Source organism: Mauremys reevesii, linkage group 10 (assembly GCF_016161935.1).
Source record: "Mauremys reevesii isolate NIE-2019 linkage group 10, ASM1616193v1, whole genome shotgun sequence".
In the NCBI taxonomy this organism is placed as follows: domain Eukaryota; kingdom Metazoa; phylum Chordata; order Testudines; family Geoemydidae; genus Mauremys; species Mauremys reevesii.
Window position 1 is genome coordinate 83,388,391 of NC_052632.1, and position 17,779 is coordinate 83,406,169.

General features: G+C 61.1%; 1 protein-coding gene across 1 annotated transcript in view; it reads right to left on the reverse strand.

The window, feature by feature from the left end:
• LOC120374123 (nascent polypeptide-associated complex subunit alpha, muscle-specific form-like) overlaps positions 1-16,810 on the reverse strand; it is an 18,199-nt gene extending 1,389 nt beyond the window's left edge. Inside the window, exons 1-10 of the mRNA XM_039493388.1 lie at positions 16,749-16,810; positions 15,850-16,194; positions 12,764-12,868; positions 9,293-11,929; positions 8,561-8,673; positions 8,311-8,369; positions 7,844-8,007; positions 7,022-7,184; positions 6,461-6,652; positions 1,664-1,885 (exon numbers count right to left, since the gene is read on the reverse strand). Coding sequence (XP_039349322.1) covers positions 1,664-1,885; positions 6,461-6,652; positions 7,022-7,184; positions 7,844-8,007; positions 8,311-8,369; positions 8,561-8,673; positions 9,293-11,929; positions 12,764-12,868; positions 15,850-16,194; positions 16,749-16,791 — 4,043 coding nt within the window. The 5' untranslated portion in view covers positions 16,792-16,810. The remainder of the gene's footprint in view (positions 1-1,663; positions 1,886-6,460; positions 6,653-7,021; positions 7,185-7,843; positions 8,008-8,310; positions 8,370-8,560; positions 8,674-9,292; positions 11,930-12,763; positions 12,869-15,849; positions 16,195-16,748) is intronic.
• Positions 16,811-17,779: the final 969 nt, after the last annotated feature.

The window sequence follows — 17,779 nt, forward strand, 5'->3', positions numbered from 1 at the left end:
GACCAATTGGAGCATGGCTGAGTCCTGGACAGCTGGAGGGTTCTGAACACATGAATCCAGCACTTCCAAAAGCTAATGGAAGCTTTAGAGATGCAGGTGGCCTACCCCTCTGCATGTATCCCAGGAATGACTGCACCAGGATGTACATTTTAAATGTACAAATTCAATGCAAGTTCTACTGGCGGGGATCAGTTTCACCCATGGGAAATGACATGGGGCAGAAAGGGATCAAACTAATTCTCAGGCTTTAAAAAGCATCACTACTTCTCCCTGGCGGAGACTACTTAAAAGCAGTGATGAAGCAGGCACACGGGGATTGATGGAGACCCGCAGTGTCCTATCTCCTGCTGCAGCCAGAACCCCCTCAACAGGGAGAGGGGCTGTTATCGTACAGACAGCAGTTTGTTTCTGAAATTGGAAACTTTATTTCATTCCTTTTTCCATTCACACCCCTGGAAGCCGATTACACACGTTTCTGGTTAGTGCCCTGTTGTGAGCTCAAAATAAGCAATAACAGTGGAAAGTTGTTTAAAGCTTGATGGCCTCTTCCCTCAATAAGCCTTTGCTGGCCTGCAGGAGGTATTGGCCCTATGCCAGAGGCACGGCCAGCTGCTGCTCCTTGACATTTAAATTTTGCCCTTTCCTGTGAGATCTCCCCTGCCCCCAAAAACTCTGCTCAGGTTTTACTGCAGTGGGGCCCGTAGGTCTGCTGACACGGCGGTGTGAGTGAACAGGGGCCTGGAGCTGTCAAACTGGAGTTTAAAACCGAAACATGGCCCTGGTCAACAAATCTCTGCCAGGAACAAAGATGGCTTCCCAAAAACTGCCGCTGAACTCACACCCCCATGCACATCCTTTGTGAGTGCCATGCTGTCTCGTTAACCAGAGCCAAATGGCTCAGCCAGTCCATCCCTCCCTCCCCTCCCCTGTAGATTCTACAGTAGACATGCGCCCTTGACTACTGCTAGTAGAGAGACAGGCAAACCCCTCCAAGGGAGATGCTGATACAGCAAAAGTTTTTTTTAAACCAGTTCCCCAAACAGAATAAGTAATACCAATAAAAGGGTTTTTCTAATTGTATATTTGCAGCTACACTAGGGCTTTTGGCCGCATAGCTGTGTCACTTAAAAGGTGTGATTTGTTTCCATGGGTAACAGACAGCCCCTGGTTGTCGGTGGGCAGGATTGAACCAGGGATCTCTGGATCTTACTTCAGGAGCCTCTACTGCATGAGTTACAAGCCAACTGGCTGTTAGCTAATGCTGTAGAGCAGACTCATCTGATCTCTCTAAGTTGTCTGTCTCAGTGCCACTAGATGGCACAGAACCCACCCCGAGATGGTGTGTGGGTTACGCATGCTCCTAGCTGATACAGCTTTGCTGCCAGAATTTAAGTGCAGCCCAGGCCTTAGTGAAAACCACTACAGTAGTGCAGCTGGAAAGCAGCCACAAGTGAAGGGCTCTTGCATGCTCTGAAATACTCATCTCTGCTATTCCAGTCACGTGCGCCTGTCTCCCCTAACATCCCTCAACACTGGCATCCAAGTAAGCTTGTCCCTACTGCAGTAGACTATAACAGAGGTAATCCTGGACTCTCCTATGCCTTATTAAAACATGCATTTTCCTAAACCAATAATGGAGCAGAACATACTGATGATCAGTTACCTGGGCCTGCAAACTGTTCTGATAGGTGTGGTCCGCTGCTTGTAGCTGTCTGCGACCATAGTGTCATCCTTACAGCTGCAACAACTGTTGTCTAGCATCTGTAAGTGGAGCAGCTCCTCAGAGTTGCTGAAGCCTGGGTTGTCCAAGGAATTAGCAGAGGCGAGCCAAGACTGAGACCAGTATTGAGCTGACACATCATCAAGGCGACAAAACCGGCGGTAGCTGAAAGAACAAGGCAGGACTGTACTGTACTGTAGCAGTTCCTAAAGCAAGGCTATTGGATTACTGGTACAAGCCAGTCATTTTAGCGCAAGGCCTTAACAGCCGCTCACATAAGGCAGCGTTTCATTATACAGCCTGTGACGAGCTGAGCTGCACAGGAGCGCGTGAGAACGCTGCCGCATGATGTGCTTGGCACTGTTTAAACCCATTAGCTCTGACTCACTGGTGTCTAGTCCTAGGAGAAGGGGCAGCAAAGGGAAGTAAAGGCTTGGCTGCACGTCACTAGAAGTGACTATGAAGCGCACTAGCTGTTTCTGACCAAGCCCACACATGGACATGCTTGTTCTGGAATAAGAGTGCTGAGGTCCTGCCTTCTTAAACCCACTTTCACGTTGGTTAAGCACAAGCTGCAGCTACCTGCCAGCCCAGGGGTTCCAGTCTCTGGCACCAGTTTAAAAGGAACAGGAAGGGCTGTTATCTGCCACGAGCAGGTTTTAGGCTGCTGCATGGCCTCCAGTTTGTGAACTGTGCACAGTGCCCTTGGCACACCTGTTAGGCTGCAGCTTGGGGTGGTAAGATGCTTCGCCCACCTCAAGTGGGCACTGCCCAATGTTAATAGCTGCCTCCGCGCAGGCCTCACGTCCAATGTGGCGCTAATGATGGGGCCAGGCCCTAGTTAAAGCCCAAGGAAGTATTGTGACTGACCCCCACCATGCACTGTAACAAGTCCACTGCCATTCTAGCCAGAAACCGCCTGGTGGCTGCTAGTGGGTATGTCTGCTTGCTCCCGGCGGAGGAAAGGTCTGTAGCTGAAGTTTTCCAACCCATTGAAGTAAACACGGTTCAGTGAAAGCTGAACTCGGGGGCCCTAACACTGTCTTCAGAAACCTCTGCCCTTTAAACTCCCTCCCCTCTGCTTCCTGCAGCAGTGTGGCCTCGCCATGCACTTTGGCAAGTGTTTTCCCCTCTACTCCAAGTCACACACAGCCTCTAGCCAGGGGTGGGGCATGTTCTGTAAGGACAAATAACATCAGCTGGCAAGCGGCCTGCTGCTGTTGTGGTTTGTCTCCTTGGGAACAAGTCCCCCCCTTACTGAAGAAGACCAGGCAGGTCAGTGGAGCACTGAGGCTTGTCACACTACAGAGAGGGCAGCGCTAGCCAACGGGCCTTAGCCAGGTTGTGTACACCACTGACCAATTGACACAGGCTGGCGCTGCCTTCTGCTGGGCACCAGCAGTGCTGCTGGCTGCGCTGTGAGCGAGACGGGGGTTGGGGATGGTGGCGCACAGCTGCTGCTGTCTGGGCAGCGGGGGCTTTAGCGTGTCTTCCAGCAGCCTGCCTCTTGCGCTTGGCCCGTGGGTCCTAGCCCTTTGCAAAGGGAGCATGGAGAAGTCATTCCCCTGTTGCCCCACCAACTCCAGCCCTGGCATCTGCCCCCAGCCTCACACCTTCCAGCCCATGTGCTGGCTCAGACGCCAGGCCCTTGGGTTTACACTGCTGCCCAGGGGCTGGATGGCAGGCGTATAAATGTGCTTACGGGGGGTATCAGTGTCACAGAGAGGGGCTCGTAAGGCTACTGCCACTTGGGGCGAGGGAGAGGTGTTGCATCCCCCCTGCTGGGCTCCTGCCTGCACAGACAAGGCTGCTGCAGCCCTGCCCCACTCACCTGCGGTGGCCTGCTCCACTCCCTAGTCACAGGGCGTGAGGCTGGATCTGCCCCCCCAGCGTCATCTAGCAGCTGCTGCCCCAGCCAGGGGTGTTTGAGGTGAGCAGGCTGGGCTGCAGCAGCTCAGCCTTCCTCCATGTGCTGCCCAGAGCTGGCCGCAGGGATCGATGTAACGGCCAGGGCTGGTTCCACCCATTCAGGGCCCCCTGCCCGGGAACGTCACTTGGAGACATTCTTCACAGCTGCTGCTGTGGGTCCACCCCAGCAAGCTGAGGCCCTGCCGCTCACAGCAGCCCTCCAGCTGCACTAGCCTCCATCCTGCCCCCACCCCACCTTTCTTTTCTTTAAAATGCGCCCATCCCCCATCCTGATGCACTCACTGGGCCACTTGCTGGCAGCTTCAGCTAAAAAAAAAATCGCTGCTTTCTTCCTCCCTGGCACCAAACCCCACATGCTGCCTGGGAAGGGGGTGCTCCAAGCGAGCGTGGCACTATGCCATAGCCGAGCTGCTGCCTTTCAGGCCAAGCTACATCCGCGCCAGAGGGCAGCAGCTCTGGTGCCTCGTCTCCAACCCCCCCTGATGCCAGCTGGTGCAAAGACATCCTGCAGGGCAGTGCTACAGGATGGTGGCCGTAGGAGACGCAGCCTTCATCCCGCCCATGGTTGCAATTGGGAGTAGGAGGTTTTATATCCCTGCCAAAACTTCATGGGGGTTGTTTTATTTTTTATTGCTGAATAGTTTCATTCTCTATCTAACACTCCTTTCATTCCTGCTGTGCTCAGGACCTCAATCTCTTGTGACAGTGAGTTCCACAGGCTCACTCTGCACGGTAGGACAAGTTGTTCCTTTTTCATCAGTTTTGAATTTCCCACTCTTGAGTGTCCCTGAACGTCCCAGTGACATTCCTGTATGAGAGACAGGAACTATCAGTCTTTCTTCTGTAAACGTTTGTCATGTCCCTCTAATTCATTTCCTCTCTGAGCTAAACAAGTCCTTTCTCCCCTGCTGGGGAGAGAGTCTAGAGCCCCAGAGCAGCTGGTAGCCAGGCCCCTCTGCACTCCCCCACCACGGCTCAGCAGCCAGGCGACCCCTGGCAATGGCCAGGGGCTGACAGACAGCATGTTGGAGCGGTGCAGCACAGCCCTCGCACGAGGCCCAGAACAATGGCTCTGCTCTCGTTAAGGCCCAAATTCCTCCTGAGCCGGATTTCCGCTGGAGCTTCCGCAGCCTCCCGCTCCTTGCCTGTCCCTAGAAGGGAGCCCTGGGGAGATATCGCTCTCCCACCGGCAGGAAACGAGGCTGGCTGCAGAGGCACTGACTGCACTCAGCCCCCCCCATCACCTCGCACTGACCCCTCTGGGCAGCCGAAGCAGGGACCTTGTTCCAGCAACACCTCAGCCAGACCGGCCATTGTCCTGCCTCAGGGTTCAGCCTCCGCTGAGCTGGGGGCAGAGGCAGAGCCCAGGGCTGGGCTCATGGGCCGGTGGGTTGAGACGGAGCTGGCGGGGGCGAGGGGGGGCACAGTTGGAATAGCGGGGAAACAGGGCACGGCAGGGCAGGATGGGGAGGGGAAGAGGCAGGGCTGGGATAACGGGGCCTGCGGGTGGCGCATTGTCCGAGCTGTGTGTAGGCGGGGGGGAGGCAGGGCCATGGGTCAGGATCAAGGCGCATCGGCAGAAAGACACGCGCCCAGGCCCCACTAGGCCAGGCCAGCCTAGTCGGTCAGTGAGCCCCAAGAGGACAAGCTGGTCGTGAAGCCTCTTGCGAGACTCCCCAGCAAGCAGAGCTCCGGGTGCCAGCGGAGGGCTGGGGGATCCCCGCGAGTGGGGGGGGGGTGCTCCCCGCTTCCCTCCCCAGCCTGGGAACGGCGACCAGCCCCGCAGAGTGTTTGTCTGGGCAGGACCAGGTCACCTCACAAGTGACATTGTGGACAGGGGTCTGGGCGCTTCCCACACCCTGCCCCAGTCACAGGGGCGAGTCGGCGACCCCCCCACCCCACCCCAAACCTTCCTGCAACTCCGCAACCAGCTCCCAGCCCAGAGCAGCCACAGCCCAGCAGAACAGCCTCAAAAGCCCCCGCTGGAGCACCGGGATCGCACCCATTCTCCAGCTGCCCGCAGGGAGCCAGCGGCACAGGCCCAGCCTGGCAGGAGGAACCGCGCGGAGCCTGGCAAAACCTCCGGCACAAACCAGGGTGAACTGGGGGGGGGAGCATGCCGGGCGGGGGCAGAGGGACTCTGTGTACACGCAGCTGCGAGGTGCCCCACTCGGGGGGGGGGGGGCTGGCGTACCTGGGAACGAGACTCCCTAAGAGTGTCCCAGGTAGGAAGGGGGGGGGACAGGTGGGCACAGCACCCTGAAGGGGCAGGAGGGTGCATGGTTCCCGGGGGCCCTGGGTGCAGAGACCCAGCCGGGGGGGGGGGGTGCACAGAGGTGTAGGTAGAGGCAGGCCCCCGGGCGGGGGCACGGGGTGTTTCCAGGTGGGTGTGGAAGGCACAGGGAAGTGGCTGGGCAGGGGCGAGGGGGGGTGAATGCAGCTGGGGACTCCAGGAAAACACGTGACTGATTTGCCGCCGTGAGAACAGCAGCTTCGCCAAGGGCTCAGCAGGGCTGCGGCACGGCCCCCTGGGCCCAGCACAACACTCCCCACACAGGGGGCTCAGAGGGCGTTTCCCAGCCCTGCCCCATCCCCAGGAGGCGGCTGGGACTAGCCACTGTCTACCCCAGCGCATGGGAGCTGGGGGCTCAGGCCAGGCAGGGTGCCAGCCAGAGTGTGGGGCTGAGCCCCCTCCGCACTATGCAGGCTCCCAACCCCGCAGGAGGGCAAAGGGGGCACCAACCCGGGGACCAAAGGGGAGAGGCTCCGGCCCCACCCAGACCTGGGCCCCGCCCGGCCGCGCCTCCTCACCTGCTTTTGGTCTGATCAACCCTGGCCTCCAGGAGCAGCGCCTTGAACCTCCGGAGCACCAGGCAGGCGACGGCCACGCCCAGCAGGGCCACGCTCAGCAGCACCCCGCAGGCCACGCCCAGCAGGCTCTGCTGGGTCACCTTGTAATCGCAGCGCGGGCCCATGAACCAGTAGTCGCTGCCAGTGGGGCACCTGCAGCACCGCGGGAGACGGTCAGAGGGGCAGGCTCTGCTCCCCAGGTCCCCCCCTGCCCATTCGCTGCCCCTCGTCATGCCCCCACGTCACAGTGCCCGGCCGCGCCAGGCCCTCGGGGCTCCCCTCCCTGCCAGCGAGGATTCAGTCTGGGACACTGGGTGCACAGGGCATCGGGAGCTGGGCCTGCCCACGGACTCTCACCCCAGCAGTGACCGGAGGCCCCGTTATTCACGCCAGGCTCCTCCACACCGGGAGGAGACCAGCCCAAAATCGCGTTTCTTCTCCACACACTGCCGTGGGGAGCCCTACCCCAGCCTAGCGCCTGCTGGGCCCTGAGCCGGGGGCTGCCCCCAGCCTGATACTCACTGGCACACGGGCTCGTGGTCGTGTGCGTGCGTGCAGATGCCGTGGTTTTTGCAGTAGTCTCTGTGGCACATGGACGTGCAGCTGGCATTGCCGGCCCCACTGCTGATGCACTCAAAGCCGGCGTGGCACGAGAAGAGCATCGTGCACAGATCCAGCTGCCTCTCTGCAGGCAGACAGACAGACAGTCTAGCGAGCTGCAACCCCCTGCCCCAACCCCCACCTCCCCAGGGGAGCCAGAGGGCACAGAGCCAGCCCCCCTGGGCTCGGCTTCTCTCTCTGCCACGGGCTCGCCAAGACTCTGGGGAAGCCCTTTTCCTCCACCAGGCCCATCTGCACACAGGGGGGGGGGGGGGGGGCTTTGCCAGGAGCTGCTAGCGAAGTATCAGAGCTAGAGAGCAGCTGCCCCCAGAACGCGACGGCAGAAACAGCCCCTGCTCCTCCTAGCAAGGCCACGCCGCTCCCCGCCTGCGCCCGCCGCTCTGCGGAGCCAGCCTGGCTGCATGAGGGGGGCAGCCAGCAGGTCTGGGGCACAACACACGCTGCCTGCGAGGTCCCCAGGGCAGCTCCCAGAATGAGAAGCCATTCCAGGGCGTGCTGAGCCCACGGGCTGGGGTTGTAGCACAGAGCTGACGGGATGGTGAGGGCCTGGAGGGCGCAAGGGGCTGCAGTTGGGGGTGGGGCACACCATGATGGGGGGGGGGAGCACACAGAGCCATGGCAGGAGGGCTGGGGGGAGACACAGAAGCCAGTGAAGCCCCATGCCCGTGCCCAGGCCTTGGCAGCAACTCTATGCCCCGCTGCCAGGCGCCCTAAGCGACTCACCCAGCACCACGTTCCACAGCACGGGGGCACTGGCGACGTGGAGACCCGAGCGGGTGGCACCCGACAGCACCGTCCGGTTTAAAAGGGCTCCCAAGCCCTGCGCCTGCCCACGCAGCCGCTCCGCAGCGAAGAGGGCATCGTACTCCAGCACCACGCTGCCTTCCCTGGGGAGGAGCCAGAGCCGAGCCTCAGGACCCACCAGTCACTCGCCGCGCAGGGGCGGCAGGGGGGCTGCACTCCCTCCCGGCTCCCCCGCGCCTCACCAGCTGCAGGCTCAGGGGCTGACCAGGCCGGTGGGGGGGGGGGCGTGCAGGGCCGCCACGAGCTCGGACACTGTCACCACAGTGTGACGGAGCCACAGGACAAGCCAACACCTGAGCTGTGCAGTTCCCTCTCCCCACCCGTGCGGGGCTTGTTCCCCGGCCCCCTGCACACGCAGGGGAGCTGGCTGCCGGGCACGCTCCTACCTGATCCTCGTCACTTCCAGGCGCTGGAATCCCGGCACAGCCGCGAAGAGGGGCGCCACCTGTGCGGGGAAACAGGGAGGAGGCGCTTTGTGACGAGAGCATTGGCCCCAGTTGCAGGGGACCCCGGTGTCCGAGCCCACAGCCTCCCCTGGCGCTGGTCACTGGGCAGCGTGCTCCCTGCCCTGCCGCACTACCGCCATTAACCACCAGGTCGGCGCCCGTGTGACAGCCCCGCCCGCCCCCGACTCACCGTCTCATTGAAACTCTGCACCAGGCTGCGATGCGCATGCGACGCGGGAGTCTGGAAGGCGCCAACGAAGTCCATCTCCAGCGCGAGTTCGCAGGGCACGCGGAGAAGGGTCGCTGTGAGACGAGACACCCCGAGCCCAGCCCATCGGGGAAAGGGTCACTGCTCGTGCTCGGCCCACGCCCCGGCCGGCTCTGCACAGGAGCAGTGCCCCGGTTCAGGCTGGCACCAAACACCGAGTTTGGGACAACCGGGAGGGAAGCCGTGGGGAGTGTGGCGCGGGCGCCTGGGCATGGAGCCATGCCGCACAGCGAGTCAGCAGGGCTGTGCCAGGGCTGCAGTCACCCCCCAGGCCTCGTGGGGGGTCCCAGGTGGATCCTGAGGGAGCCCCATGGACAGCTGGAGTGTGGCCTCGGCGTGGCTCAGCACTACTGGGAGCTCTGGGGCTGCCTCACACGGCAGAACCACATGCCCGAGTGGGCACCATGGCAGGATTGCAGAGGGGGCCTGAGCAGCACAGCACGGGGCGGGGGAGCTCCCAGCAGAGGGGCTGACATGGTGTCAGGGGCACGGGCCTGACCAGCCTGGGCCAGAGGAGAACCCGCTTTCCCAGTCATCCAGCTTTCCCAGCATGCTGCACCCCTGCCTGCACGCGACCCCCCGTCCCTCTCCCCCCCGCGGGACGTCCCTGCCCAGACAGCAGCGCAACAATCCCGGGGAGGCTGCCTCACTGACCTTTGAGAAGAGGAGGCTGGTCTTCCACAACGAACACGCTCTGTGCCCTGCCACGGGCACCCTTGGTGGTGACAGCGGGGGGCTGCCCATCTGTCACGCCAGCGGGGCCAGGAGTCACTGGCGGCATCGCTGCCCTGAGCTGCGTGCTGGCGAAGGGGACATGCATCCTGGCACTGCTCACGGGATCCCTACCAGCTGCACCCCATGCCCTCGAGGTGGCTGCCAGCGGGGGCCAGGGTCTCCTGCTGCCAGCTGGGGCCCCAGCGCTCTCAGAGGTTAGTGTCAGCTCTGGGATGGGGGGCGTAGGGCTGCTGCTCGGAAAGCTCCCCCCCGCCCCGCTCGGGGGTGTTGCATCAGTGGCTTGGCTGGAATTCCCCAGTTCAGACCCAGCCTGCGTAGCCCAGGCCGGGGGGGCTGTTACCCACTGGCCCAGCCTCTCGGTCCCTCCCCTCCAGCTTGCAGATGCCAATGAGGACGTTGCCACCGTGGCATTAGTGGTCGCCGTGTCCCACGATGGAGACTGGGTGGTGGCCAAGCTGAGCTCTGCGAGTCCCAGGGCAGCAGACCCTGAAACATCCTTCTCGAAGGGGAATGGGGAGCTCAGCCCGGTCCCGTGGGGGTCGGGGGGCTCTGTTGGGCTGAGCGCTGTGGATCCTCTCTGCAGAGTGGCTGCCGGTGTAGCCGCTCCAGCAGGCTGGCTGGCTGGCGGAGGCTGAAAGCCCAGAGGAGTGGTGGCTCGCACGGTGCCAGGGCCATGGGGCACAGCGTCCCCACTGGAGGCTCCCGGGAACACTCCCTCCTGAGTTGTCACTGCCACGACTGGGGCAGGAGCCAGGGAGGGCTGCTTGGCCCCGTGAGTGCGGGAGACAGGAGGCTGGGAGGACGTGCCCACAGACACAGCTGTACCGGGCACGGCTGAGACCGTGCTGCGGGATTCCCCTGTGCCAGGCTCTCGAGGCCTCTCAGCAGGGGTTTCGGGGAGCCAGGCTGGAGTCCAGAAGGCACTCGAGAGCTGCTCCAGGGCTGGGGCTGGTGTCGACAGGCTAGGCTCCGGGGCGTGCTCACTGAGACCCCCGATCTCCTGGCCAGCAGCTGTGGGGTGAGAGACACCGGCCCCCGTGCTGAGCTGCTCAGCTGGCGCTGGGGGCTGGGCCGAGCCAGGGGATGGGGCAGGTGCTGTGAGGTTGCCCAAAGGCCTCGGGGTCCCCGCGTAGACACTTGGCATCCTGTCTGGGGAAGCCCCGGGGAGTGACTCAGCCCAGGACACTGCCTGAGGGTCCCCCTCTGTGCGCACGTCACTGGAGGGAGACAAGTCCATGTTTTTTGGGACTCCATCGACACCTCTGTGCCCTGGCGACTTCTCAGAGCCAGCATACACCAGCGTATGGCCCAGGGCATCCTCAGGCCCGGGGCTTCCCAGGGGCACCCTGCGAGGGGTGCTGGAATGGAGTCCTGGAGCAGAGCGAGCTGTTGTGGCGAGCGGCTCTGTCAGGCCGCTGTCTGGGGTGTGCACTGGGGTCCCGCCGGTCTCTGTGGCTGGCTGAGCTTTGCCCCCCGGCCGCCAGGTCAGACTCTCCCGGCCGTTGGGCTGCAGAGCAGGTGTCTGGCTGGTTTCCAGAGAGTCGCACGGTGTGGAGGCTGCAGCGCGCATGGCGAGCTCCGTCTGTCCTCGCAGCAGGGTGCCAGAGCCCTCTGTGGGGCTCGGCAGCCTGGCTCCTAGGCCCAGGTCAGTGAAGTCCAACTCCGCAGTAACGGCAGCTTCCCTGTGTGCCGTCCCCAGCGCCCGCTTCCCTCCTCCAAAGTGCTGAGCCCCACTGCCTCCTGCGCTTGCCCTGGGAGCAGGGCTGGCCACGGGCACAGAGGGAGGCAGCAAGGTTACTGGCTTCTGTGCGCCCGCAGCACGGCCCCGGCTGGTCTCCGTCCTGGTTTTACTCAGGGCGAGAGCAGCATCCGGCGTTTCCATGCTCCACGGCTCCGGGTCCGAGGGCCCTGTCGTGAGCACGCTCTCTCCACTGGGGTACACTGGCTCCGTTACTGCAGAGGTGCTGGAAGGTGCCCGGTCCCGGGCGGCAGAGCCAGGAGACACCGTGGGTGACTCTATATCAGAGCTGCTGCCCCCCAGGGAAGTGGGCTCTTTTGCCCTCAGGTTTCCCAGAGGGACTGTCCCAGGGAGAGGCACCGACGTGGGATTTGCTGCCTTGAACTGAGACCTTGCAGAGAACAAGGGGCTGTCGGTCCTTCCAGCGGGCGTCCCCTTTGCTGCAGCAGACGGGCGCGTACGCACTCCCGGGTCGCGGGCTTTCTCCCAGTGCTCAGCCGCTGCTGCAGTGACCGGTGGCTCCACACGCTCAGTGGGCGCTCCCTCCTGAGCCAGGGGCCTGTTCCTTCTCCTGCCCAGCCACGGCCCTCGGGGCACGGGGGCAGCATTACTCAGCGCATCTCCAGGGCTCTCGGCAGTGCCGGCAGGCCAGGCCGCAGGGCTCTGGTGGAGAGCAAGGCGAGTGCCCGGGGCTGCAGTGCTGGTGCTGCGGAGACGCTCGGCAGCTGCAGATAACACAGCCCCCCTCAGCTTCACCGTGGCCTCTTGTGATGCCACCTGCCCAACACCTTCCCGCAGAGACTCCAGGGCATCCACACCTGCGTGGAGAGAGGCAATGACGGGGAGACAGTTGAGACAGAGCTATGAGCCCAAGGAGTCACCCTGGTCCAGGGGGACCGAAATGCTTTTACTAGCCCAAGGCTTGGAGTCAGGACTCCTGGGTTCTCAGCCTGCCCCGGGCCTGAGAGTGACTCTCTGCGACACCTAGGGCGAGGCAATTCCCCTCTCTGTAAAGTGGGGACTAAGGCCCGGCCCCACGTGATGAGTCGCTGGGGAGGGTTTGCCGAGTGCAGCTGCCACAGGGTGGAAATGTTCCCTACTGCGCTCGGCCACGCGGCCCCTGAGTACAGCGCGGGGCCCAGAGCGGGGCAGGCCAGGGGAGGTCTGAGCTGTGAACACTGAGTCAGGCTATGCCAGTGCTGCGTTCCCCATCTCCCAGTGGGGCTCAGTCCAGAGAGAGCAGGACACAGCGATGCCCCAAGATAGCCCCATATACCCAGGAGGGAGCTGGATCTCACCAGGCCCATACGGCCCTACAGCTCTCTGGGATAAGGGAGAGGAACAGGAGAAAACCCCAGCCTCAGCCCAGGGGCCTCTGCACACTCTGCCTGGGCCCCGGGAAGGAGATGAACCCAGCGGAGAGGTGGGAAATGCACATGGAAAGGCTGGGCCAGCCTTCCGGGCTGACTGACACGACTGGCATGGGGTGAGGCGGGGTGACTGGAGGGAGCATCCAACCCTCTCCTAGGGAGAGCGAGACAATCGCACCCAGCTCCAGGGGAGCGAATACGGTTCCCTGGGAATCAGAACCCTCCTGGCTCCCTGCGACTTCCCCCCCGCCCCACTGCCTAGCGCCCAGGCAGAGCCTTTACCTGTCCGGCAGCGTTCCCCCGTTGAGTTCCCAGGGCAGAGACAGGTCTGTGCCGATCCCACCACGGAGCAGCAAAGGGCCAGCCGTGCGCACCAATCCACAACCACTGGGAGGAGAGAGAGCGGGCACTGCTCATATCACGGCTCCCCTCTCGCCGGAGACAGCGCAGAGAGCTCTGCACCCAGCTACACGCGTAACAGCCGGGTGTGCCGGAGGCAGGCCAGGTAACACTCAACAGCCTGTCGGAGGCAGTGCTGGCCGACATGCCTCACCTGGTGGCTCCCCAGCCCAGGCCGGTGTCTCGGCCTGCCAGGCTCTGAGGGGCACTCCCCAAGCGGGGCTGGCCAGGATGTTGCCAGCCCATGGGCCATGCACGCGCTCAAGTGCCTTCCTTTTAATAACCAAACGAGCAGGCCACAATGGGGCCTGGGACACCACAGTGACAAGGGGGACTCACGCACTCACCTCCCGACCAAGACCCCGACAAGCTACTGTTGTGGAAACACTTACGGGCATGGGACACGGGGTGGGCGCTGCCTCCCTGGCTGAGACAGACAAAACCCAACCCGTGTGTATTGTTCCCACGCTGCAGAGCGCGCTGCACACGGCGAGCGCGGCATAAAGGCCTCGTCTCCCAAGCCTCAAAAACTACTCGACCTGGCCAATTATTAACAAGCCCTCCCCTGCCAAAGCCCAAGTCTCCAAGAGAACAAAGCCAAGCCAAGCAGGGTGTCCCCACCTACCCCCAGCCCAGAGCAGCCGCATTGCTATGGCGATGGGCCTGGGGCGCGTGGTGCGGTTTGGAGGCTGATATAAGCACTAGTGATCCTGGCAAGGAGACACGTTTGCTGTGGCCAGGAACAGACTCTGGCCAAGCGCCTCACAGCACCGGAAGGAACAAGGGGCATGACCGAGGAAAGGCCCGAGAGCACCCTGCCTCGTGACCCAGCTCCGCCTCCAGTGGGGGCTGGGGGGCAGCTTTGACTAGGGACTGCAACAGGAATCCAGAGACAGGCAGCGCTAGCGAGGAGGGAGATGCAGCTCCCCACACTGAAATCATGCTGCAGCAAGAGAGACCTGGTTGGCAACATACTCTGGATAATACTTAGTGCAGCTGTTCCCAAGCTGGGGGTCGCACCCCAAAACAAGGCTGCTGGACCATTCAAATGTTTCCATTTTCCTCTCAAGCAATCCAAGCACTTTCAAGTGCCACCCCCTCATCCTGGCCAATGGGAAGCAATTCCCGAATTCCCGCCGCCCCAGTGCCAGCTCATTAGTCTTTGCCAGTAACTTGGGTCTGGTCTGGCTTCACTGGCGCACTCCCATGGGAGTAAAACCAGGCACAGGCACTAGTGCTGGCAGGACGGGGCGCTGGTTTGTTCCTACCTGCAAGGCTTTCCTAATTCAAGTTCTGCCCGTGGCTGCGACAGATTCCAGCTCAAAGTAGGCGAGGATTGTGCAGTCTGAGCCAAGCATTGGCAGTGAGCACCCCATCAGCATTAGATAAATACAGAAGAATATTGTTGTACAGTGGCCAAAATAGCCCCCTGGTCTCTCTCTGTTTTCCTAAATTCTTAATTTCTACAAACCCAAGATCCCGCCCCCCAGCTTTCACCCCAGCAGCTCAGGGCATTTCTTTACCCAAAAACCAATTGAGCCATTTTTCAATGTGCAAAAAGTCCTTTTTCTGTCGCTCCTTTGCTTTATACAACCAGTCACTTGGGAATTTAACTCTTTGCAGCATCGGGTTTCACAGAAAGCCATTTCCTGTGAAAGGAAAAGCTGAGGCTTGTTCAAAATCCAGCTGGAACTCACCAAAACTACCACCTGCATTTGCATGAATAAATAAAATAGAAACCTCTGAACCCAAACTCCTGTGTTACCTGAATGTAGGTCACATGGTGGGAATAGCATCACTGACACAGAAAACTCCCCCTCTTCACTGAACTCCCATTTATCCAAATAACTCCACGTCCCCCATTTCATTTAGATAACGAGCTCAACGATAACACACACACAAATGATACAATCACACCATACAAAAGATGGGGCCTAGATCACCTGATGAGTGCAGGCTACTCGCCTATTTGCTCACAGAGCATCACAGGAAGCATGTCTGTGATGGTATTTTGCACAGCCCATGTGCATAGCTCAGGCCAAAGCAGACACACTGATTTATATTTACTGCAATGAAAGTCAGCAGCCGTATTTCCCAAACACACCAAATAAAAGCAGGGACTTTCGGCACAAGTCTGCAACAATTTTTCTCAGAAATAACAGGAATCAGACGCTCTCCCTGGGGACAGATTACAGGAAATTTTCTCTTAGGGCAAATAATCTCTCCCTGGGCATATAACTGCTTTTTGCAGCATTTCTTGTCGTTTCCTCTGAAGCATCTGGTACCGGCCACTGCCAGAAGCAAGACATCATGCTAGGCGGAGTGCTATTATTATTTAGCCTGTGAAAGGACAGAGCTGAACTCTAACATGCAACCCCCAGGCTACAATTTAAAAACAGCAGCGAATGTTCTTTTTGAGTCAATCCTTCTCCCCTGCAGACTGCATGCAGCACAGGCATGGGCTTCAGTATAGGTCAGGCTTTGTCTACACAAGAAAGTTGCACCAGTTGAAGTCACACTGGTTTATAAATGGTTTTAGTTAAACCAGTACATATCCCTCTGGGTGTTCCCTTATTGCTGTTTAAGGGTAATTTGTGCTGGTTAGTTTAAACCGAAGCCTAAAGAAAGCGAAACCTGATTTAAACCAAAATAAGTGTCCACATGGCTTTTGGCACTGGTTTACCTAAGTCACACTCAGCTAAACCAGTGCAGCTTTCTCCTGCAGACAGTGGAGTTCTGCATTCACCCACCTCTTGTCCATAATCACAGAGCACCTGCCTCCCCACTAGCACCACACCCCCGCAGTGACATTCACTCTTGCCACTAACCCTGTCTTACACCCCTGCTGTAGCCTGTTTGCTCCTCAGGGCAGGGACTGGCATCGCGGTGCCTTGCACATGCTCAGCCTGTGTGGAGTAGAAAGGTCAGGCCAAGTGGAAACGGCTCCAGAGTCTCTGCATGGATCTTACCCCAGTAAGTGAAAGTGAGACTGGAATCCAGGCTCCCTCTGATCACGGTTCTGCCTTGTCCCTTCAGAAGAAAGCTGTGGGCAATGTCCACGGGCCCCTCCCTGCCGGCCCCTTCCCCTGGGCTACCTTCAAAGCGCACACTGAGGTTGGGATGAGCAGCAGCCTCCGGGGCTTTGATTTCCACGCGTACTGCCTCAGAGGGCAGCGCTGCTATCACCCAGGTGCAGGTTCTGGTGGGTGCTAGAGGGCCCTTGACTGCTGGTAAGTGGATGGTCCCATTAGCTGCACTGATCACGTCTATGATGCCTCCACAGCTCTCACGTTCCTCCAAAGAGCCAGCACCCCCTAGAAGCGGAAATCAAGTCTTGGTCAAAGGCTTCTGGCTCCCGGGGGCACCACCGATGGGTGCCAGCCGCCTCCTCGCTGCGGGAGCATCCCCCGGACCAGGCTGCCGGGCATCACCCATGGGTGCCAGCCGCCCCCTCACTGCGGGAGCATCCCCTGGACCAGGCTGCCGGGCATCACCCATGGGTGCCAGCCGCCCCCTCGCTGCGGGAGCATCCCCCGGACCAGGCTGCCGGGCAACACCCATGGGTGCCAGCCGCCCCCTCGCTGCGGGAGCATCCCCCGGACCAGGCTGCCGGGCATCACCCATGGGTGCCAGCTGCCCCCTCCCTGCGGGAGCATCCCCCGGACCAGGCAGCCGGGCATCACCCATGGGTGCCAGCCGCCCCCTCGCTGCGGGAGCATCCCCCGGACCAAGCCGCCCTTGAGAGGCGGGGGCCGGGCCGGGCCCCGCGCTGAACCCCCCCGCCGCCCTGCGAGCCCCACGCCCCGGGCCGAGCAGCAGCCTGGCCGCGGAGGCGAGCGGCGGTCCCCGGGGCCGGCCCGGCTCTTACCCGCCGCGCCCAGCAGGGCCAGGAGCGGGAGGAAGCTGCCCATGCTGCCCGCGGGCGGAGCGCTCGGCGCCGGCTGCCGGAGCGCGGAGGCGGCCGCTGCCTTGAGCCAGCGGCAGGAAACCCCCCGCCCTGGCCCCCCCCGCGGCGGCACCGGGCAGGGAACCGCGGACAGAGCGCAGCGCACCCCGCCCCAATGCACCCCAAACCCCGCCCGAGGCCACGCCCCAAACCCCGCCCCAATGCACCCCAAACCTCGCCCCAATGCACCCCAAACCCCGCCCCAGGCCCCGCCCCAATGCATCCCAAACCTCGCCCCAAGCCCCGCCCCAATGCATCCCAAACCCCGCCCCAAACCCACCCCAACGCACCCCAAACCCTGCCCGAGGCCAAGCCCCCCAAACCCCGCCCCAATGCACCCCAAACCTCGCCCCAATGCACCCCAAACCCCGCCCCCAACCCAGCCCCAATGCACCCCAAACCCGCACTGCCCTGCCCCTCCACAACCCCCCCGAACTCCCATCCATAAACAACCCCACCCCAATGCACCCCTAACTAAGCCCCCCATCCACAATCCCCTCAAATGCCCCCCCACTGCCCCAGAATGAATCTCTCACCACACACACCACAACCCACACATTCTACAGAACACGTACAGTGCCAGCCACAAACAGGCAAAGCCACACAACGCGCTAGGCAGAGAGCCCACTGCACATTAGACAGACACTCCACAACCCACACAAATACAACGTAAGCGAACCACACCCCATCCCATAAAAACCAGGCTTTTGCACTGTGCAAAAACACACAAACACATGCACAGCATACACGTTTCGCAAACATGCCCCCCCCCCCGAAATCACACCGTGTGGGTCAAGGTCTCTGCCACCCCAGAGGCCAAAGAGGAAAGTCTGGGCTGCCCTGTAGAAACCCCTAGATACAAAACCCTGTTAGATGCAAAGAGCAGACTCCAAATGCAGGTTAAGATGCATAGAAATGGCAAATGGAGCCATTTGAAAATCATACATCAGGCC